Here is a 23,641-nt window from a genome sequence, read left to right on the forward strand (position 1 = left end):
GTATTCGCTGATTGGTCCTATACTAGAGAGCATTTCCGATTTTCCAAATTTTTTGGAAAACAGAAGACTTGAAAATAGTAGTTTCCAAGTAGAGATGGGCCGAACCTCTGATTTTAGGTTCGCGAACCCCTTCGCGGAAGGTTCGGTTCGCGGAAAAGTTCGCGAACTGCAATAGATTTCAATGGGGATGCGAACTTTGAAAAATATAAAAAATTATGCTGGCCACAAAAGTGATGGAAAAGATGTTTCAAGGGGTCTAACACCTGGTGGGGGGCATGGCGGAGTGGGATACACACCCAAAGTCCCAGGGAAAAATCTGGATTTGACGCAAAGCAGCGTTTTAAGGGCAGAAATCACATTGAATGCTAAATTGCAGGCCTAAAGTGCTTTCAAACATCTTGCATGTGTATACATCAATCAGGGAATGTAATTAGAGTTCTGCTTCACACTGACACACCAAACTCACTGTGTAACACACCGCAAACAGCTGTTTGCGTAGTGACGGTCGTGCTGGACTGGTGCGCACCGTGGCCAGAGTGCAGGCCGTGGCAGTTTTTCAAGACCATATGGTCGCCGGGCTGTGGTAGCTTAATGATAGAACAACAGTGACTGTCCAGCTGATCAAATTTGGTCTGACCACAATGAAGCAACGACCTTATTATCTTCTTGTATGTAGGTAGGCATAGGTAGGAGTCCCAGTATAGGTAGGTAGGCATAGGTAGGAGTCCCAGTATAGGTAGGTAGGCATAGGTAGGTGCCTCAGTAGTTAGCTAGGCATAGGTAGGAGACCCAGTATAGGTAGGTAGGCATAGGTAGGTGTCCCAGTAGTTAGCTAGGCATAGGTAGGAGTCACAGTATAGGTAGGTAGGCATAGGTAGGAGTCCCAGTATAGGTAGCTAGGCATAGGTAGGTGCCTCAGTAGTTAGCTAGGCATAGGTAGGAGACCCAGTATAGGTAGGTAGGCATAGGTAAGTGTCCCAGTAGTTAGCTAGGCATAGGTAGGAGTCCCAGTATAGGTAGGTAGGCATAGGTAGGTGCCTCAGTAGTTAGCTAGGCATAGGTAGGAGTCCCGGTATAGGTAGGTAGGCATATGTAGGTGCCTCAGTAGTTAGCTAGGCATAGGTAGGAGTCCCAGTATAGGTAGGTAGGCATAGGTAGGTGCCTCAGTAGTTAGCTAGGCATAGGTAGGAGTCCCAGTATAGGTAGGTAGGCATAGGTAGGTGCCTCAGTAGTTAGCTAGGCATAGGTAGGAGACCCAGTATAGGTAGGTAGGCATAGGCAGGTGTCCCAGTAGTTAGCTATTCATAGGTAGGAGACCCACTATAGGTAGGTAGGCATAGGTAGGTCCCCTAGTATAGGTAGGTAGGTAGGTGTCCCCGTATAGGTAAGTAGGTGCCCCAGTAGTTAGGTAGGCATAGGTAGGTGTCCCAGTATAGATAGTTAGGCAGGGCCTAGCTGGCACAGTAATAACAATTACCAAGGTCCAGCTGCAACAGATAGGGCTGTATAATGTCAGTGTCAGTGAGCAACACACACAAAAAAAACCACATCAGGAAAACATTAGCTCTCAAAAGAGCTGTTGAGGAGTGCTATTTTAGCAATAACAATCAGCCAGGAGCAAGCCAAGAGCCTAACTCATCTTTCCCTAGGAGAAAAAATCTGCAGCAGCTCTCCCTAGTCTGTCTATTTGCAGCAGGCACACGAGTGAGTGTCATGGCCAGCGAGCCTGCCTTATATAAGGGGGGGGGGCTCCAGGGCTTAGTGTAGCCTGAATGGCTACAATGTGCCTGCTGACTGTGATGCAGAGGGCCAAAGTTGACCCTCATAGTGCATTATGGGGCGAATCGAACTTCCGCAAAAGTTCGCATGGTCCAGGCGAACGCGAACCACCAAAGTTCGCCTGGAACCGTTCGGCCCATCTCTATTTACAAGTAGTAGCCGAGACTTTTAAATGGCTTATTACTGTGGCAATCCGATTTTCTCCATTCTCTGATTGGTCTAATGCATCCGAGGGCTGTCGTCAGGGCCTGTTCACCCATGAGGCGGGGTGAGGCGGGTTCCTCCGGCGGCAAAGTCCGGGGGGGGGCGGCACCAGCCTGGCCGTTGGTGTGGGGGCCGTCGAGGTGGAGGAGGTAGCAGGCAGGAAGGAAGGGGGTATTGGGAACAGCGCCAGGGAGGGGGGTTGGACCCTCCCTCCCTCACCTGGGTCCCCCGATCTGCGCTCCCCTCTAGCTTTTAAAATGTAGCAGCGTATTAATAAGAGGCAGTGGGCGGGGATGACTCACCTCTTCCGCGTTCCGCGTTCCTGCAATGCCGTCCACTTACAATACAGTGGGTGGCATTGCAGGAAGTGACGACAGTGAAACACACGCTGGAACGTGGAAGAGGTGAGTCATCCCCGCCCGCTGCCTCTTGTTAATACGCTGCTGCTGGACTTAAAAGGTAGAGTAGGAGTGCAGATCGGGGGACCCGGGTGAGGGAGGGAGGCGTTTGCTCACAAGTTTGCCTCAGGCGGCAAAAAGTCTAGAACCGGCCCCCCTGGCTGTCAATGGCATAAAATTACAGAGTTGAGGAAAATCGGATTTCCGCGGAAAATCCCATTTTCCTATGCTGTTATTTTCCATTTTCTGATTTTCGGATCGGAAATTTCCGACCATCCCTACTGACTGTGGTACTGGCCCTCTTGTGTTCTGCGTTTCAGAGAGTCTGTGGTAAAGTTACTTATCTTTCAGAAGACACTGCTGGAGTGCAGAAAAGGTCTTCTGGACACCCCCATTGCGCTCCCATGGCGGGGAGCGTTCCGCGCAAACAACTCAGCCAGGCATTTGCCCTGTATTGCGAGGGGACATGAGCCACCTGGGGAGACAGTGAGGGACTGAGCGGCCTCAAGGGGGCTGAAGGAAGCCCCAGGCAAGTATAGTACCTGAGATGTCTTTTATGTTAGGTTCACTTTAAGCACAGCAAAGCCTACAAAAAAACCAAAGAAGTTGGCCTTCACCACTGTGAGTACTCTCTGCAATTTGTGCTGGTTGGTTGAGACTTCTGGTTAGTTGAGTTCCGGATAACTGAGACTCTACTGTATATAACTCATCAATTTTCCTGGTTATGCCAGGCACTGTGCAACCAGAATTGCTGTCAATCAGCTGAACTTGAACTGGATCACTATTTAGAAGTAAATGTCCTACTTTAACTTACCCGTCACTTCAAGTCTGACTCCCCTTTTGTCCGCCCATTTGTTTACATCTATGATCTCGAATCTGAAGTTATATGTCCCTTCATCGGCCTTCTGGAGGGCTTTCATGAGGACGGTACAGTTCTTTGGAAAAGCGTCTCCCAGGAATTCCACCCGTCCGGTGTACTCCGCATCAGGTGGATCTCTAGGATGAGAGACCACCTTCCGATTACCATCAAAATCCTTGTACCAGATCTTGTCAATGCCTTTCTCATCGCTGATGTCACCGGGGTAGCCAAAGGAGCATGGGATGTAGACACAAGATCCTGAAACAGTCTTCATAACTGCTGGACACTCCACTTGCCATTCAGCATACGCTCCTGCAAGAAGAGAGAGTTCCAGTCTACTCTAAGTAGTATCGAGTCACAGTGGAAAATACATAACAATAAACCAAGAGAAGACACTTCTGAAGGTGACCCCAGCGAAGCAAGCAATGTGGGCACCCGCTAGAGCTGGAAGTTTGGGCGCCACCATAGGCGCCTATAGAAATATCAACATAGAGGTGTAATTTAGGCGATCGCGGCGCCCAATAAATACCAGCACCTGCTATTTATCAAGCACCGAAGGTGCTCAAATTACGCCTCAATGTTGATATTTCTATACAGGGCCACCATCAGAAATTTTGGAGCCCCTCACACATCATCATGCCTGGGTCTTCCCTCCCTGGGCCCACCCACTGGTTGCTGTGCCCGCCCACTAGCCACCCAACCCCGTGTCCGTGCACGAAGTGCGCTGCAGCGAAAAATATGCATGGCTCCAACACTGGAGAAAGCAGCATGCACAGCGTGATACGGTGAAAAGTGGGCGTGGCCATGGCATGCTGTGGGTGGAGCCAAATACTAGCAAAATACAGGTAGTCCCTGGTTAACAAATTAGATAGGGACTTGTAGGTCCGTTCCTATCCTTTATCCATTCTCTTTTGTCCCCCTCTTTTCTTCCTGTGCCTCTTTTGTCCCCCTCTGTCTCACCTCAGTTTGTGCCTCTTTTGTGTTCCTCTGTGTGACCTCATGTTCCCGTCTCATCTCTTCTGCCTCTTTTATCCCCCTGTGTTACCTCTTGTCCCCTTCTGTCTCAGCTCGTCCCCCTGCCCTAGCCAGGTATAGGTGCCCCCAGTATAGGTATCCAGGCATAGGTGCCCCCAGTATAGGTAACCAGGTATAGGTTTCCCCAGTATAGGTATCCAGGCATAGGTACCCCCAGTATAGGTAACCAGGTATAGGTTCCCCCAGTATAAGTAGCCAGCTATAGGTGGTGCCCCAGTATAGCTAGCCTGGTATAACTGGTGCCCCCAGTATAGGCCAGAAAGATGCAGGTGCCCCAGTAACGGTAGGTGGTAGCCTGGTATATTTGCCCCCAGTATAGGTAGCCTGGTATGGGTGGTGTACTAGTATAGGTTAGCCAGGTACAGGTGGTGCCCTCAGTAAAGGTAGCCAAGTATAGGTGGTGCCCCAGTATAGGTAGCTAGGTATAGGTGGTTCCAGCCCCCAGTATAGGTAGCCAGGTATAGGTGGTGGCCCAGTATAGGTAGCCTGTAGCCAGATATAGGTGGTGCCCCAGTATAGAAAGTACACTGTAGCGGGCTCACTCATCTGCTCCCCACATTCAAGCGCTGAGGTCACTCTTCTCTAAGTGCTGGTAGGCGGTGTGCTGGTTAGTGAGCCACAAGGCGGCAGCCAGCACATAACGGCTCTTCGAGAGCTTTGGGGGGGGGGGGGGGGGGCAGAAACCCTGGGCCCCTCACTGCAGTGTCAGTTGTACCCCCTGTTGGCTGCCTGTTTCTATAGGCGCCTATGGCGGTGTCCAAGAAATTATATTTTTTTTCTTGCAGTTGGGTTGGTGGTAATCGGCGGCAGGGGGTTAAGGTTAGGCCTCAGGTAGGAAGTTTGTGCTGGGGGGAGGTTATGGTTAGATGTCGGGTAGGAAGCTTGTGTGGGGGAAGGGGCGGAGAGTAGGGTTAGGCATCGGGGGGAAGGGTTTTGTGTGAAAGTAGGCTTAGCCATAGTCAGGGCCGGCCTTAGATTTCACAGCGCCCTGAGCGAAATCTGATTTTTGTGCCCCCCTTCATCCTCTTCGTGCATGCGTACACACACACACACGCACACACACACACACCCCCCATATGCAATTCCTTTTCTCCTGAGATATCTCCTAGGACAGTGGCTCCCAACCTTTTTTGACGTTGTTACACATCACGCCAAATGCTCAGATCTCTGTGACACGTCACATATGTATAATAGAAAAAATATACTATTAATAACCATGAATGGATGGAAAGAGTGCATTATCTTAAATATACTTAAAAATGAAGGCTAGACCTTTCAGGAATATTAATAAAAACAATCAGTGAGACAGTTAGCCGCCCCCCTACCATTTAGAATGACAAAGAAAGACAATTTGCACCACGTGCTTATAGCCGCAGTGTCGTTCCCCCCCCCCCCCCCCAAAAAAAAAAATAAACGCCCTCAGACTCAGTATAGGTAGGTGGCCAGGTATAGGTGCCCCCAGTATAGGATCTCATGTGTAGGTGCCCTCAATATAGGTTGCCAAGCATGGGTGCCCCCAGTACAGGAAGTCAGTTGATGGTCTTCATCCCCCCCATAGGTAGCCAGGCGTAGCTGCCTCCAGTATAGGTAGCCAGGTGTTGGTGCTTTCAGTAAAGGTAGCCAGCTATAGGTGCCCCAGTATAAGAAATCAGGTGTAGGTGCCCTCAGTATAGGTAACCAGCTATAGGCGCCCCTGGAAGCCGGCGCCCTGAGCGACCGCTCAGGTCGCTCATATCAAAGGCCGCTATGGCCATAGTAAAATATTGGTATTTAATACCGATATTTTACACTTTAATATCGGGATTACTAGGTGCCCAAAATTCCCTGTGTCTTTTTTCGATAGGCGTAACCCCAGATGACGTAGCATGCAGTGGATACCAGGTATTTCAGACACTGCTGCTGAATCCACCAATCACCGCACAGGAAATGCATAAAAACCTTAATAAAACCGATTATTATTGTTGCTATATAAACTGCTTCTCGTATCTCATTTGCTTGGATTTTGCTGTCAGTAAATTTGGCATTGCAATTTGGGTGCTGGATATGGAGCAAATTAGCATTTCATACTGTATATTGTAACACTAACCTTATACATAACCTGAATACAGTCCTGTTTTCTGAAGCACTTCAACCGCCAAGAAACAGTGAGAGACCGCTTGTGATAAAGTTTTAATGCAGAAAAGTTGAACGGGTCATTATTTCTGCTTTGTTTTATAGCTTAGAAAGACAGAGTGTGGTTTTAAAACTGCAACTGTGACAGTATTATGCATAATATAAAAAAAAAGCTATATAAATAAAAATAATATATAAGACCCCTTTTCTTTGCTGCTAGCATTCTATTCATTATCTGAACTACACAGGCAATTCATTATGTATGGGGGGGGGGGAGAGGGGGGGGGGGGTTGCTTCAGGTTTAATTTAAACTTAAAGGACTGCTATCTCGAAAAATTGTAAAAACGTTAAATATATAACATTTAAGAAGAAACCTTCTTCCACAGTAATATGTACAAAATATTTTTTTTCTTGCACTGCTTTCTTTCACATACAGAGTAGGTATTTAAAATCTTAGAGATCGAACAGGTTTGGACTAGTCCACCTCCTCATGGGGCATTCTTGGGGCTTTTCCACAAGCTCTTACTGAACAGCAGTTGCTTAGCTCATACTGCCAGTGTGCAGATGAGTAGTGATGGCAGCAGGCATCTTTGTACAGATCTTTTCCAGGGAGGTCTTTTGTAGAAACTAAAGGAAATACTGAACCCCCCCCCCCCCCCCCCCCCCCCCCCATGAGATGGACTATTCCAAACCCAGACAGATTTGTCAGATTTGTACTACTGTAAGTGCCAGGGACATGGAAAATCTCTGGATTCAAAAATTGATTCAATGTTGATCGAAATCATGAGAACAGCAGCTGATTCTTTTACAATTGACCAATATTTCCCATTCTGCCCGATCAAGTAAATTGATCAAATCGACCAGATATCTGCCAATCGATCGAGCAGAGCGGAACATAACATCCTTACATCCTTCAATTTCAAGATACTACTCTGCACAGGGCTTCTGGTGTCCTCTGCTTTTTTGTTTTTTTTGTTTGTTTCTTTTCTGGAAGGAACATCCTGACCTCTGGAACCCCCGTATAAGCCATAAAGCTATGGACATGCTCTAAATTTCCATCACCTGAAACAACCACCATGTTTAGGTGAAAGTTTAGGAATGACTGTCGTACAGACACACTGTATGTCTCTCTGCCAAGCACTTTATCCTGTCCTATGGAGAGGGGAGGAGCAGGAAAAACAAGAAGTGCCCAAGGCCGGATTTTATGTGCCTCTAGGCCAAGTATGTTGTGGGTCCCCTTTCATGTGCAGCAGTGCCCCTCCCATTCCATGTGCAGCCCCCTCTTCCATGTGTATCTTCCGTGTAATAATAATAATAATTGCAGTATTTGTATAGCGCTTTTCTCCTGTCGGACTCAAAGCCCTTTGCGAGGAAGCCACTAGAGCGCACTCAGTAGGCAGTAGCAGTGTTAGGAAGTCTCCTCCAAGAACTCCTACTGAATAAGTGCACCTTACTGAACAGGAAGATCCAAGCTTTGAACCCAGGTCTCCCTTGGGCATCATGTGTTGCCTTTTTCATGTGTTGCTCCCCATTTTCAGCCTCCTCTTTCACACGGTAGCAACCCCTCTTTCATGACCAGGTGCCCCATCGGTCTGCAGCCGCCCAAGGCCCGGGTGTTACTGGCCTTTCCATAAATCCGGCCCTGGAACTGCCCCACTGTGAAGATTGGAACAGATGTTCTTGCAGTTCTTGCAGGACTATAGACTTTGGCCATTAGAGATCCAGCACGTTGGACCTCTAAGGCCACCACTATATTTGATGGACACACTGTCATTTTGGCAGGGGAAAGCCCAAAACAAGTGTAGCTTTAGGAAAACTGGTGTTACTGAGATGAGAGTATTCTGTACCTGAAGCAGAGAAAAGAGCCAGGAGGAGGAGCTTCAGCATCATCATTTGCTGTAGACAACAAGAGGAAAAAGCGTTACATTCAGATGACATTTATCTCAGATTATCACACAGGCATGGTGGACTTTCTCCAGGAGGAGGGTAGAGACACAGGGCTGATGACTTCAGCCTTTTTCAAGCAGTTATTAAGTTACTATTTTCTTATAACTTTGGTAGATTCTACCTAGTCCCTAGTCAGTCAGTGGAAGTCAGCCCAAGGGAATTCCGCCCCGACCCACACACGGACCATATCGGTTTGGCTAAAACAGAAGACACAGACAGTCAACAAAAAGGTCAAAAACGACTAAATATATTTTTCAACTCCACTGTTACCATCCGTGACACATAGGCCCATTTTACTTGAGTTTTCTACTAGGAGATAATTTTACAAATTATTTTTAAAATACGTTTTCAGCATTTTGTAATCTAAAAAGTACCAAAAAGTAAAGAAAAAGTATTATCAAAAATGTTTTTGAGTATTTTCTTGCTTGGCTTAAAGAAACACTGAAGTCTCGTAAAATACAGCGTTTTATTGCTGTTCAACATTATTGCCCTAACTAAAACGCCGCATCCCTGCAGCTGAAATCTAACTAAATCCCCCCAAACTCCCCTTGCAAAATCCACGACTTTCTCGGTCGTGGATTTTGCTGCTTTGTGCGCTTCCGTGAGAGGCAGAGCTTTCAGCTGCAGCTCTGCCTCTACACGGGTTTATCAGCGCGTATCTCCGCCTCTCCCCCGCCCCTCTCATTGAAAGAAGACTGGGAGGGGCGGCCGGAGGTGGAGATACACGCTGATAGACGCGTGGAGAGGCAGAGCTGCAGCTGAAAGCTCTGCCTCCCACGGAAGTGCTCTCCGCAGTGTGCCCTGGGGAGTTTGGGGGGATTTAGTTAGATTTCAGCTGCGGGGATGCAGCGTTTTAGTTAGGGCAATAATGTTGAACAGCTTTTTCCAATAAAAAGCTGTATTTTAGGAGACTTCAGAGTCTCTTTAAAAGGGATTTTATAATGACAAGGTGTTAAAATGACAACTTGGAGAAAACTCAGGTGAAAAAGTTAAATGCATATGGGCCCTATTGGTTACAGTTTAGTGAGAAATGTAAAAAACTGAAAATGGAATATTATCATTATGTAATAAACATACACTAAACAATGTCTTTAGAAAAAGAAAGAGGCCATTGGGGCAGGCCTGGATTTACATAACAGGAGCCTATAAACACAGATGTCCAAACCGACTATGGAATTCCACAGTAGCAGTGGCAGGTATAGTATCCTGGGATTTGCCGGTGCCAAGCCTCGACCGGATTGCTCACACGGTCTCTTGTAAATGCTCAAAATAAATCACGAGGCGGCACACCACTGGCTGCAAAGATGCGTATATTATGAAACAGAAGCACTACATGTTACGGAAAATCCTTCATCAGGTGCATTATCCCTCTTACCTCCAGTATATGTAGCCAGATGACCCCTCCCCCTTCCCACCAGTACATGTTGCCAGATGACCCCTCCCCCTTTCTCTCTAGTATAGGTAACCTGATGACCCCCCCCCCAAGTATAGGTAGCCAGATGACCCCTCCCCCCTTTCCCTCCAGTATAGGTAGCCAGATGATTCCCTTAATCCCTCCTTTTCCCACTCCCCCATTCAGTATAGGAAGCCAGCTCGCCTTCACACTGCAGCAGCCATCAGTGTCACTCACTTCTCTGCTCATCTCCAATGCAGAAGCTTCCTTTTACTTTCCGTCTCCAATGCTGCCCATGTCCATAGCCACCAGACACAATGCAAACATGCAGAGAGAGCAAGGTGGCTGCTGCACAGGTGGCTAGCAGCAGAGTACAACCTGATCTCCCTGCATTGCTGCATTTGCAAGCTTGCAAATGCTGCACCAGTTTAGCCTGCTGCTTTGGTGCTCTTGCTTCTGTGGTGCCCTAGGCCATGGCCTCGGAGGCCCCTTCCTAAATCCGGCCCTGGTATTAGGTAGCCAGAGCTATCCTCAGTACCTAGAGGTGCCCCCAACTGAAGGGAGATCTGGTCAGTGGTCACTGGAATGCCAAGATTCGGGTGAGAAACCTCTCATTTACACTCCACTCAATACTTTGCACAGGTAAGGCAGGAACTTGGGGAGGGGCATGCGCCGCCTTTCCATCATCAGGCGCCTGTAGGCACGAGCCTACAGTGCCTTACGGTAAATCCAGCCCTTCATTGGGGAGAAGGGAGCAAAAGTTTGCTGGGGGCTCCACGGTTTATAGTTACAACCCTGCCATTCACAATTTTGCATTGCGTTTTTATGCAATTTTTGGCACTTGCGCATTGCAGTTATCATTCAGTGAATGAGAATCGCATCGTGATCACTCCTAAAATGCTGCATGCAGCTGTTTTGTGAGAATTACCCCATAGAGATACATGTGTCACATCGCTTTGATACAGTTATTCACAGCTCCCAACTGTCCCTCTTTGGAAGGACAGTCCCTCTTTGGGAACCAAATCCCTCTGTCCCCCTGTTCTCCTCATTTGTCCCTCTGTCCCCCTGTTCTCCTCATTTGTCCCTCTTTGTCTCCCTGTTCTCCTCATTTGTCCCTCTTTGTCTCCCTGTTCTCCTCATTTGTCCCTCTTTCAGGACTGATGTAAAGATATTTGTGAATATTTGTATTTTTACAACGTATAAATGTGTTTAATTGACTTTAACCACTTGAGGACCCACCCTTTACCCCCCCTTAAGGACCAGCGCTGTATTATGTGATCTGTGCTGGGTGGGCTCTGCAGCCCCCAGCACAGATCAGGGTGCACGCAGAGCGATCAGATCACCCCCCCTTTTTCCCCCCTATGGGGATGATGTGCAGGGGGGGTCTGATCTCGTCTGCGTGCAGGCATGTTGCGGGGGGGGGGGCACCTCAAAGCCCCCCTCCGCGGCGACATTCTCCCCCTCCCTCTCCTACCTCCCTTCCCCGGAGATCCGGGCTGCACAGGACGCTATCCGTCCTGTGCAGCCAGTGACAGGACGTCCCCTGTCACATGGCGGCGATCCCCGGCCGCTGATTGGCCGGGGATCGCCGATCTGCCTTACGGCGCTGCTGCGCAGCAGCGCCGTACAATGTAAACAAAGCGGATTATTTCCGCTTGTGTTTACATTTAGCCTGCGAGCCGCCATCGGCGGCCCGCAGGCTATTCACGGAGCCCCCCGCCGTGAGTTGACAGGAAGCAGCCGCTCGCGCGAGCGGCTGCTTCCTGATTAATCAGCCTGCATGGTCCTGCAGCTGCCACTTTGCCGACGCACGGTATAAGCGTGCGGTCGGCAAGTGGTTAAACTTCCTCTAAATTGAGAGATTTCTTATTTCCAAACATTACCTAAAGACCGTGTCACGCCATTGGGCGAGACCGCGGCGGCAGCCCCAGGACTCCCTAACGCTAATTAGCATCAAGTCCTGGGGCCGGCTACTGCAGGAGATCGCACACGCGGATGCGCGCATCACTACTCGGAGACTGTGAGACGGTGTAACCGCCGTCTATAAATCTTGTACAGTGCTGCGATCTGCAGCAGCGCTGTACTGGGGACAGCCGTGTGACACGGCTGTCCCTCCATTGGCTCAGGAGTGATCGGCTGTCATAAGCCTATGACAGCCGACCACAGTGATTGGCTGGTGGGGGGAGGGAGGATGGGAATAAAATAAATAAATAAATTGTAAAAAAATATTGTAAAAATAAAGAGATAAATATCTATATATATATAATAGACTAAGTGCCTCAACCTTCGAGCAAGAAGAAGAAGTACTTTGCATGAGAAAATGTATGCGTGCTCAAACACCAAGTTTAAGGCCTCTTTTCCACGGACTGTTGAGCTGTGTGCTCAGCAAGCAGTAACCAGGCAGCAGCAAGCAGTTACCAGGCAGCAGCAAGCAGTTACCGGGCAGCAGCAAGCTGTTACCGGGCAGCAGCAAGCAGTTACCGGGCAGCAGCAAGCAGTTACCGGGCAGCAGCAAGCAGTTACCAGGCAGCAGCAAGCTGTTACCAGGCAGCAACAAGCTGTTACCGGGCAGTAGTGAGCAGTTGTAAGAGTTTGAGAGGCATTTTACTGCCTATCAACTGTCCATGGAAAAGAGGCCTACCCTAGCAAGTCTGGCTTTGCAAATCTGGCTTAATTGGCTATTCATGAGGCAATGTTCATGCAAATTTGCTTTTGCGTGCCAAACTATGCAGGGTCAAAAAACCAATACCGCAAAGCGGTCGCCCTGCTACATGCCAGTGATGAGCGAAAATGCAAACATTTGTTTCGATAATTTTTTGCTGAATTTTCGCCTAATTTCGTTTTGACAGGCAAATTTTCCATCTAATTTTTTCGCGTTAATTTTCGCCTAATGCCAGTCATTTTCACGTTACTTGCGTATTATTGCTGACATTTTCCGCATAAGGGCATTAGCGTCCGCATTCAGAGAAGTTTCTTGCGCATTATTGCGGACATTTTTCCGTATAAACATCCGCATAGACTGAATTTCCATGCGGATTATTGTGGACATTTTTCCGCATAAGGGCATAAGCATCCGCATACAATGAATTTTCGATGCTGGTCGAAAACGCAAATATTTCTGAAGATTTTCATGAAAATTCGCCAAAAATGAAAATGGGATTTTCGATGCGAAACTGCTACATGCTACATTAGCACTATCCAGGAGCACCACAGGGAGGATTCCCAATGCCCCCCTTTTTATACAACCGGGGGGACCGCGGGTCCCAGGCTCTCTCACTGCCTAGGAACCACAGCGGCACCCCGGAGGGGGATGCTAGGTGGTGCAGGCGACCCCCCCCCCCCCCAAGCGTGGCCAGCGCCGGGAGAGCCGTCTGCACCCACCTCCCAATATTAAAAACAGTCACTTACCTTAACGTCCATTGCGTTCTGCTACATGCGCATTAACTTGGGGGCACCACATGAGAAAGGAGTGAAGCATGGGTCACCCCGAGCTTTAGAGCTCAGGGCTGGCTCACATACAACACTCCGGGGGGGGGGGGACAAGCACAGACAACTAACTCCAGGGCTCACACCGCCGGAGCAAGCCATCCACCACTTGCCTCCAAAGGATACAAACTGCAAAAAATGCTTTCCATGAGAAAATGAATGCGCATGCAGCAGAACGCAATGGACGTTAAGGTAAGTGCCTGTTTTTAATATTGGGAGGTGGGTGTGGATGGCTCTCCCTGGCGCTGGCCACACTTGGGGGGGGGGGGGGGCGGCTGCGCCACCCAGCCTCCCCCTCCGGGGTGCCGCTGTGGTTCCTAGGCAGTGAGAGAGCCTGGGACCCTGCGGTCCCTTCGGTTGTATAAAAAGGGGGGCATTGGGAATCCTCCCCGTGGCGCTCCTGGATAGTGCTAATGTAGCATGAACTTATTCCCGCAGGGCGACCGCTTTGCAGTATTGGTTTTTTGACCCTGCATAGTTTGGCATGCGAAAGCAAATGCATATTTGCATGAGCATTGCCTCATGAATAGCCAATTAGGCCAGATTTGGAAAGCCAGACTTGCTAGGGTTAAACTTGGTGTTTGAGCACGCATACATTTTCTAATGGAAAGCCGAAAGGTGGGTACACACATAAGATAAAAGTCTTTGGAAAATGAAAGATCACAGACCAATGTTACCCCCTTCCATGTAGTATGAGAGCCATACCTACACAGTCTATTCTATTGAGCTGAACTCCCCATCAGATAAAATTTTTTGCAAGATGCTGCACACAAAGATGCTGCACACACGCAACAGATCAGTATCTGCAAAAGATCTGTTCCTGCAAAAAATCAGTTTCTGCAAAATGCATTCATAGTCTATGATATCTGCAGATCTCATGCTGGGCATACACGGTATGTTTTCTACCATGTAATCGAGCCGCTGATGGCTCGATTGATAATTTCCGACGTGCCCAATACCCCGCCGGATCGATTCTGCGCTCGATACCGGCGGGCAGGACAAAAGAAGAAACGAGTGGAAAATAAGAAAGTGCTCGCGGGGATGAGCAGGAATCGATCCGGGCGCCCGCGAGGAGGAGCGGGAATCGAGCCAGCGGCTCGATTACACGGTAGAAAACGTACCATGTATGCCCAGCATAATACACACCTTGTTTGACAGACATTCATCTGCAGATCAGACAATCATCTGCAGATCCAAAGATCCATCCTGGTGGATCTGATCTGCAGATGATTGTCCGTTAAACAAGGTGTGTATGAGATCTGCAGATATCATAGACTATGAATGTATTTTGTAGGTACTGATATTTTGCAGATACTGATCTGTTGCATGTGTGCAGCATCTGTGTGTGCAGCATCTTGCAAAGATTTCTGTCTGATGGGGAGTTCAGCTTCAAAGAATAGACTGTGTAGAGTATGGCTCTCATACTACATGGAAGGGGGTAAAATTGGTCTGTGATCTTTGATTTTCCAAAGACTTTTATCTGATGTGTGTACGCACCTTTATTTTTCTTGCTTCAAGGTTGAGGCACGTTCTCTATTAGATAGATAGAAGATGCGGCGTATGCTACGACGCGGGTCGGCTAGTTTACAATAAAAAAATAAACATCTGGGGGTCTGCTCTGTTGGTGGGGAGAAAAGGGATGGGGGGGGGGAATCACTTGTGTGCTCAGTTGTGCTACCCAGCAGCTTGGCCTTCAAGCTGCAGTGGCCCAATTAACTAAAAATGGCCTGGTCTATAGGTGGGTTTAGTATTGTGGTCCTCAAGTGGTTGGGGAAACCTAATGATGATAGAGAGGACCAGTGTGGTATGAATGATAAAACTACATCATTTGCTAATGGATTCTTTGCATGATTAGGGGTGTGGTGGGGGCGTGACTAGGGTAGGGGATGTGGCAGGGGCGTGTCTCAAGGTCTTCCTCTCTCTTATCTCAGAAAGTTGGTGGGTATGGTTATATACTATAATAATAATAGTGACAGGCTTTTACTTTTTAGGCAGCCTAGGCAAGGTTCACTCAGGGCTTGCTCACACCTAGAGTATTTTTGGGGTTTTCTAAGCGCCAGTGATTTTGAAAAACGAGCTTGAGCAATGATTCCCTATGAGAGTGTTCACATATGAGCAGTTAGGTTCCAAAAAGCGCTGCCTGCACCATTCTCGGGGCAATTTGGCTCAATGGAAGGTATAGGGAAATCTCAAAGCGCTTGAAAAAGCGCTTTGTATAGCGATTTCCCCAGCGCTTTCATGAATAAATACATTGTATTTATTCATTTCCAGGTGAAAGAGTTCACTTCCTGACTGACGACAGGAAGTGAAAAAAATGCTCTGCAAAAGCGATTAGAAAAGCGTTTATAAAGTGTAGGGAAAAGCAATTTTAAAAATCGCAAAAACATTGCTCAGCGCTTGAAAAAGTGCTGGCGGTTTATAATGTGAACATAGGCTATGAAAGTGCTACAGACTAGAGCAGCCTTTCTCAACCTTTTTACCTTGGAGGAACCCTGTAAATAACTTTTTGGATCTCAAGGAACCCCTGCAAACAATTTTTTGGTCTCGAGGAACCCCTACATTTATTTTTCAGGAGGCATGGTCTTTAAGTAGGTTAGGCTGCTAATTTCACTACTCCCTATTACACTGCCACTCATTATACTGTCTCCTGACCCCCAAATTTAGTGCTTCTTGTTACAGTACCACCAATTATAGTGTGCTCTATTATACTTCCCCCACGATGGGGTAAAATGCCAAGGAACCCCTGCAGAGTCCTCAGGGAACCCTGGTTGAGAAAGCCTGGACTAGAGTCATCGGCACAATAACAATCAGCAGTGAAATAGCCAATCATGTAATGCCGACCACTGTCACTGTACTGTGCATCACATGATACAGGGTAAGCAATGATGCAGCCAGAGAGTGGCAGGAAATTGTGCTCTGTGTTATAAGATGGAAGAGGAGGCAGAGAGTCCACCACCATCCACTGAACACAGCTCCCGCTCCGCTGCACTCTGAGATCTGCCACAAGGTTTCAGGAACGTCATAAGTTAAGGTACCCATACATTACACGATTTTCCGGTACAACCGATCATTCAATTCGATCATTTTATCAGGTTGGTAGATTATATTATATTCTGCCTAATTCATAGCTCTTTTGGAGGGACAGTCCCTCTTTGGCAGCCCTGTACCTCTGTCCCTCTTTCCTCCTCATTTGTCCCTCTTATAGGACTTTGTCCCTCTTTCTATGTATATGTATAATATATATATATATATATATATATATATATATATATATATATATATATATATATATATATATATATATATATATATATATATATATATATATATATATTTCTCTACTAAAAAATGTGTTTGATTGACTCTAAACTTTACTCCCATCCTTTAAATTGATATATTACTTATTTTAAAATGTTACTATGAAGGAAAATGAACCAGGATAGAAAGGACCACAGTGTTTGAATTATAAAACAATATATTTTCCTTATTAAATCTTTAATCTAGGGGCGTGTTGGGGCATGATTAGGGGCGTGGCATGGGCGTGGCTTAAGTGTCCCTCTTTCTCATCTCAAAGTTGGGAGGTATGCTAATTGTTTATATTTGTTCTGCTTAATCGATGGAAATTGGCCGATATCTGGACGAATCAATCATTTACTTGATCAGGCAGAGTGGAAAATATAGATTGTGAAGTAACCAACGACAGTTCACATGACACAGAACCAATTTTTGGATACAGAGAGCATGAAGGCCAGTGCCGGATTTAGCATAAGGCACTGTGGGCACCTGCCTACAGGCGCCTGATGATGTAAAGGTGGCTCAATCCCCTCTCCTAGCGCCTCCCTCCCTCCTTCCCTATGCAGAGTCCTGATGAGAGTGTAAATTAGAGGTTACTCACCCAGCTCTCTGCATTCCACTGACCAGATCTCCCTTCAGTCAGAGGCACCTCTAACTAATAAATACTGAGGGTACCTCTGGCTACCTAATACTAAGGGGTTCCTGTAGCTAGCTATGACGGGCAGGGGAAGTAAAGGAGAAATGACAGCTGGGACTTGCGATGCGGTTTGGCAGGGGTTTGTAAGTTCAAACAAAGTCTATGGTGCCAGGACATCTGTGCCTATAGGCTCCTGTTATGTAAATCTGGGCCTGATGAAGGAACACCATCGATCAGCTCGATCAGTGCAGGAGAATCCCCAGGATCTTGTCTGCAGTGTGTGGGCCACTAGTCGATTGACTTCTGATCAACCATACTGTAACTGGCTGCCCAATAAAGACATTCGCTTAAAGCGGACCTGAACTCAGAATTTCTTCTCTGCTCTCAAAAATATGCAACAGCAAAATAACCTTTAACCTCCTCAGCGATAACCCCGAGTCAGGCTCGGGCCGGAAATTCGCAGCTCAGGCTGGTAATTCCAAATCTGACTTGTGGTAGCCGCCGGGAGGTTAATGCAGATCCTGCGCGAAGCTGGCTTTGTAACTCACCTGCCCAGGGATCCAAGCGCCAGCAGCCATTCTTCTCCTGGTCGTCAGAGGCTCTCAATCCTATAATGGGTACAGCACCGCCCGGAGGACGAAGGGAGAATTGCAGCGCTGGATCCCAGGATGGTGAGTAAGTCCAGGGGCTGCCACAGATCTATCTAGCGGTATGATTGTTGGGTCTAAAAGCTTGTGTAAAAAATTGCTCCGCTTTTAGACCCTCAAATCCAGATGTAATCATACTGCCAGGAGGTTAAAGAAAAACATTTCTTTGTTATGGCTGATACAAATACTGCAATAGGACTGCCAAATTTCTGTGCTGACACAACTGAGAGATTAAATTACACTTGTGATTACTTACATATGAGAGGAATGAGACAGGCTCTTCTCTCTAAAAACATACAAGGTGCATTTCTCTGTCCTGTGCAAGAGTTCAGGTCTACTTTAAATGCTTAATGGAAAAGCAAGCAATATATGGGTACCTTTACAGGTATTTAGTATACAATGAAACTGTTCAGCAAGGTAATTTCTTTCTGACATTGTTTATTTGGTGATATCAGTAAAAAAAAGTTTTTGCAAACTTTCCCTTCCCGTGACGGTAGCTGGCAAATGCCAGGCAGGTTATGTGGGAAGAGGAACTTGTGAACTGTCCCAAAGCACATTTGTGAATAGGAGAAAAATCACATGATGAGAATATTGTACATATTTATTTGTTCGTTTGCTTGGAATTATTCCCCTTAGTTTTATTGTTGTCCGAACTTCCACTTCCCCTGTGACAAGCCCCACCAAAGTCCTTTTCACCTTAATAGCCACATCAATCATGCTGCTCTTCTTCTAAACGCAAAAGTGAGCCCGCTTAGCTTCCGGGCCCAGGAGCGTTTTTAGGCATAGACATTATAGGCCACTGCCTGGAGTGCCATTGGTCCTGGGGGTCACCATGCCGCTGATTAAGCCCTGCCCCTGAACTAAGCCACACACCCCGAAGTAAATTGTGCCTCCTGCGGCCATGCCCCTACTGGTGTCTGTATCTCCTTCTGTCCCCTTGTGCCTCTTTCTGTCTCCTTGTGCCACCTTCAGCCCCCCTGTGCTTCCAGAGATGAATTAAAGTGAAATGGTGCCCTAGGCAAGCAATGACTTTGGGCCCTCGCTTGATGGCCACCTAGCTTTTTTGACAAGATTTGCTGGGGGTTAGCATAAACCGGGCCCCTAGACTCTCTCCAGGCCCTAGGCATCTGCCTAAGTTGCCTTGTGGATAATCCGGCTCTGTGAGCGTCACTCTGTGCCTCCCTCTGTCCCACTGTGCCTCCTTCTGCCCCCTTGTCCGACTATCTGTTCCTGTCTCCCTCCTGCACCCCCAGTTCAGTGTGCAAAGGTAGAGTACAGCGCAGCTGAAGCTGTGCTCTAACCTACCCTCTGGAGTCCAGTGCTGTGCCTGCCTATTTTCCTCACTCTCGAGTGCTGGCACCTCATTCTCCTCATGTAGCGTGCGGTAGGAGATGCTGGGCACTAGGGCGAGTGGTGAGCGGATAGGGGTAAGCACAGCACTGGACTCCAGCGGAGAGTTGGGAGCACAGCTTCTGCTGCACTATACTCTGCATTTACACACTAAGCTGGGGTAGTGCAGGATGGGGGTAGTAGGCAATGAAGTGTGACAGTATCGGCAGGTTGTTTGTATCTCAGGACTCCCTGTATTATGCATCCACCCTATACGGCACATGGTCTATATTATCTAACGTGTTGGGGGGGGGGGCAGTACTTGTTGCCTGGAGTGACAAAAAGGTTAGAAACGCCCCGCAATGGTGGGGTTCGCAGGGACTATTGTTACGCCCCTGGTTGGATTTTTTTTTGTATTGTATTGTTAATGAGTACCTTAATATTAATATTATTATTTATTGTATTTAGAAAGCGGCAACATATTATGCCGTGCTGGACAATAAATACATGATGAATCAAAGGATGAGAGACATAACGAGGTTGCACAACACAGGACAAAGTTATACAGGGTAAGAAGGGTACAAGACACATGATCATGTGATTATGGGCTGTTTAGGTAGGCCCAGTAATACAAGTATGAGGTGATCACAGGAAAAGAGCACACGATCATTAAGAATATATTAGGGAAGGGAGGACCCTGCGAAAAGAAGCTCTAGTGTAGGATTCCAATTACTGGACATCACTACTATGGGATAAGTCATTTCTGCATGCAGGCAGTTTTTAGGCATAGTTAAAGCAGGCAGATGCTCAGTGACACCTACAGGAGAACTATTCTACACTGTGCCTAATGGAATTCTTATATACAACTGCTTGTACCATTAAGGAAGGGATGGATGGTAATTTTACTACTGCTGATTAGCATACAACAAATGTGTGTCCTCCACCTTTGAGACCACACCAACATTTAAATCCCTGAATAATCTGGGCCCTGGACAGGGGCGGCGCCAGGGGGGTGCTTGGGGTTGCTCGAGCACCCCCTAGAATTGTCCAAGCACCCCCAAAGCACCCCCTGGAGTGAACTGACTTCAGGCGTCTAAAAGACGCCAAGTCAGTTCACACAGCGGCAGCCCGGAGCAGCAGGCAGGGCTACGGTAAGATGGCCGCCCGAAGCCCTGTTCTGCAGACTTCGAGTCTGCAGTGCATGGCTTCGAGCGGCCATTTTCCCGTAGCCCTGCTCTCAGCATGCAGGCAGGAAGTCTCGTGACGTCGGGAAGGAAGAGGATCGTGGGCGCGCCACAAGGAGGTCGGGACAGGAGGTCGGGACTCGGGAAAGAAGGTCTTCTGGCTGTAGGTGAGTAAATGGGTTTTTCTTTTTCAGGTGGTGCTGATTGTGGTCAAAACTGCTGAGGAAGGATTGTGTATATTGGGGTCATAGCTGCTACGGATTGTGCATATTGGGGTCATATCTGCTACGGATTGTGCATATTGGGGTCATTTCTGCTACCGATTGTGCATATTGGGGTCATTTCTGCTACCGATTGTGCATATTGGGGTCATTTCTGCTACCGATTGTGCATATTGAGGTCATATCTGCTACGGATTGTGCATATTGAGGTCATATCTGCTACGGATTGTGCATATTGGGATCATATCTGCTACGGATTGTGCATATTGGGGTCATATCTGCTACGGATTGTGCATATTGGGGTCATATCTGCTACGAATTGTGCATATTGGGGTCATTTCTGCTACCGATTGTGCATATTGGGGTCATTTCTGCTACCGATTGTGCATATTGGGGTCATTTCTGCTACCGATTGTGCATATTGGGGTCATATCTGCTACCGATTGTGCATATTGGGGTCATATCTGCTACCGATTGTGCATATTGGGGGCATATCTGCTACCGATTGTGCATATTGGGGGCATATCTGCTACCGATTGTGCATATTGGGGGCATATCTGCTACCGATTGTGCATATTGGGGGCATATCTGCTACCGATTGTGCATATTGGGGGCATATCTGCTACCGATTGTGCATATTGGGGGCATATCTGCTACCGATTGTGCATATTGGGGGCATATCTGCTACCGATTGTGCATATTGGGGGCATATCTGCTACCGATTGTGCATATTGGGGGCATATCTGCTACCGATTGTGCATATTGGGGTCATATCTGCTACCGATTGTGCATATTGGGGGCATATCTGCTAACGATTGTGCATATTGGGGCCATATCTGCTAACGATTGTGCATATTGGGGTTATTGAACATGTTTATTGTTCAAATCTGCTCACATAACGTGTATTTTCTTGAGAAAACCTGCACAATTATGTACATTTTCTGGGGAAAGGGTCACCAAAACTTGGGCCCTCTGTCTTTGCGTTGCACTTTTAAAGGGAACTCGAGGTGAGAATAATATTGAGGCTGCCATATTTATCTCCTTTTAAGTAATACCAGCTGCCTGGCTGCCGTGTTGGTCATCTGCCTCTAATTCTTTCAACCATAGACCCTGAACAAGCATGCAGCAGGTCAGGGGTTTCTGACAATATTGTCAAAACTGACAAGATTAGCTGCATGCTTGTTTCTAGTGTAATTCAGTTCACTACTACAGCCAAATAGATCAGCAGGGCTGTCAGGCAACTAGAATTGTTTAAAAGGAAATAAATATGGCAGCCACCATATCACTCTCACCCTGGCTTCACTTTAAATTACAGTTAGCCCCGCCCTCATCCGGTCATTACCAAGCCCATTTTTTCAGCTCCCCCGGAAATTGGTCCAGCACCTGCATAGCGCCCCCTAAAAAAAATTCCTGGAGCCGCCACTGGCCCTGGATACATGAAAGATATGTTGCAGCCAGAGCCGGGACAAGGTCCTCCAGCACCCAAGGCTGAGACACCAAAGTGTGCCCCTCCATCCCTCCACCCCAGCCGTCACACACTGATTGCTATTAGACTAAGAGGCACCCCAGGGCCCCCAACACCTTAATCTCTAGTTATCTGGCTTGTAGTCACTTCCATGTATCTCCTTTTCTTATTTCTTTCTGCTTCAAACACAATTAGGAATGACAGCTGAATGAATTGTGCGCCCCCTCCTACACTGCGCCCTGAGGCTGGAGCCTCTCCAGCCTATGCCTCGGCCCGGCCCTGGTTGCAGCTGTGTAGCACTAGCAATCCCCACATTCTCAGATCCACAGGTTCTAATAATCTAGTCATACCCAGAGTCCACTTGGAAACTTTTGGTCCCAGAGCCTTCTGCCATGCTGCCCCTACGTTTTGGAACGCCTTAACTCAACAGATCAGGACAGCTCCATCCCTGGACGTGTCTAAATCCAGACTGAAAACCCACCTGTTCAGTTTGGCATTTGCAGAAATATAACTTTTGTTGTGTGAATACTTCATCCTACTACAAACTTCTGAATCTGAGAGAGCCTAAGTGCTTTGAGTCCTATAGGAGAAAAGCGCTATAGAAATGTTATTGTATTGTATTGTATATACATGAATGCATACTGTAAATAATCAATTTACTACATTTATTTCTGCACTAACATAATAAAAACAAATAGTAGCTTAATTGTATATGGTTATCATATGATTATTAATAATAAAATCACAAAATTGTGCCTATACATATAATTAAATCAATAAGATTTTAATTGATCATCTATGTAGACGATCAATTAAAATCTTATCGATTGAATTATATGCATATGCATAAGGCATGTAATTCAGGTATGTTGTTTTATCAAATATGTTGTTTGATAATCATATGATAACCATATACAATAAAGCTACTACTTGTTATATTGTATCAGTGCAGAAATAAATGTACTTAATTGATTATTTATTCATTAATTTATATTGATTTTATTCAAAATGTTTGTCACAAGCTAATTATAGCAGAAATACTAATTTAAGCGCGGTTTGATATCTGAATTAGCCATCATTACATTATATATTAGTTTATTACATACACTGAATATTCAAAGAGGAAAAATAGCACACAGAAGCCATCACTTACTTTTCAGAACTGAAAGAGGAAGTGGAACAAACAGCTGTAAACAAAGAAAAGAAAAGAAAGTGTGGTTAAAGTTCAGATTACTGCTGTGGGAACAGCGCAATTTAAAGGGAACCTGAAGCGAGAGGTATATGGAGGCTGCCATGAGTCTTTCCTGTTAAACAATACCAGTTGTCTGGCAGCAGGGCAGTTTCTAGGCTAAAATGCACCCAGGGCGAGGGTGTAAAAATTGTGCCCCCCCGCCAGGTATACGTGCTCGCAGTATAGGTTAGCCAGGTCCAGTTGCACTCAGTATAGGTAGCCAGCTATAGGTCCCCCCAGTATAGGTAGCCAGGCACAGGTTCCCCAGTATAGGTAGCCGGCTATAGGTCCCCCCAGTATAGGTATCCAGCCATAAGTGCCCCAGTATAATTGCCCCCAGTATAGGTTAGCCAGGTAGGTGCCTCCAGTATAGGTAGCCAGTATAGTTGCCCCCAGTATAGGTTAGGTAGGCAGGTGCCC

At 47.0% G+C, this 23,641-nt stretch overlaps 1 protein-coding gene across 3 annotated transcripts in view; it reads right to left on the minus strand.

Moving 5' to 3' along the window:
• Nucleotides 1-23,179, minus strand: part of SIGLEC1 (sialic acid binding Ig like lectin 1) — a 94,874-nt gene extending 71,695 nt beyond the window's left edge. For 2 of the 3 annotated variants that reach the window (XM_068274517.1, XM_068274502.1), the window contains exons 1-3: nt 8,456-8,520; nt 8,235-8,283; nt 3,196-3,552 (exon numbers count right to left, since the gene is read on the minus strand). In XM_068274517.1, the coding sequence (XP_068130618.1) occupies nt 3,196-3,552; nt 8,235-8,280 (403 nt within the window). In that variant the 5' untranslated portion in view covers nt 8,281-8,283; nt 8,456-8,520. Of the gene's footprint in view, nt 1-3,195; nt 3,553-8,234; nt 8,284-8,455; nt 8,521-23,143 lie in introns of those variants that run through there. The other variant, XM_068274511.1, reaches the window with a different exon arrangement.
• Between the last annotated feature and the right edge of the window lie 462 nt (nt 23,180-23,641).

This window comes from Hyperolius riggenbachi, chromosome 1 (assembly GCF_040937935.1).
Source record: "Hyperolius riggenbachi isolate aHypRig1 chromosome 1, aHypRig1.pri, whole genome shotgun sequence".
NCBI lineage: Eukaryota > Metazoa > Chordata > Amphibia > Anura > Hyperoliidae > Hyperolius > Hyperolius riggenbachi.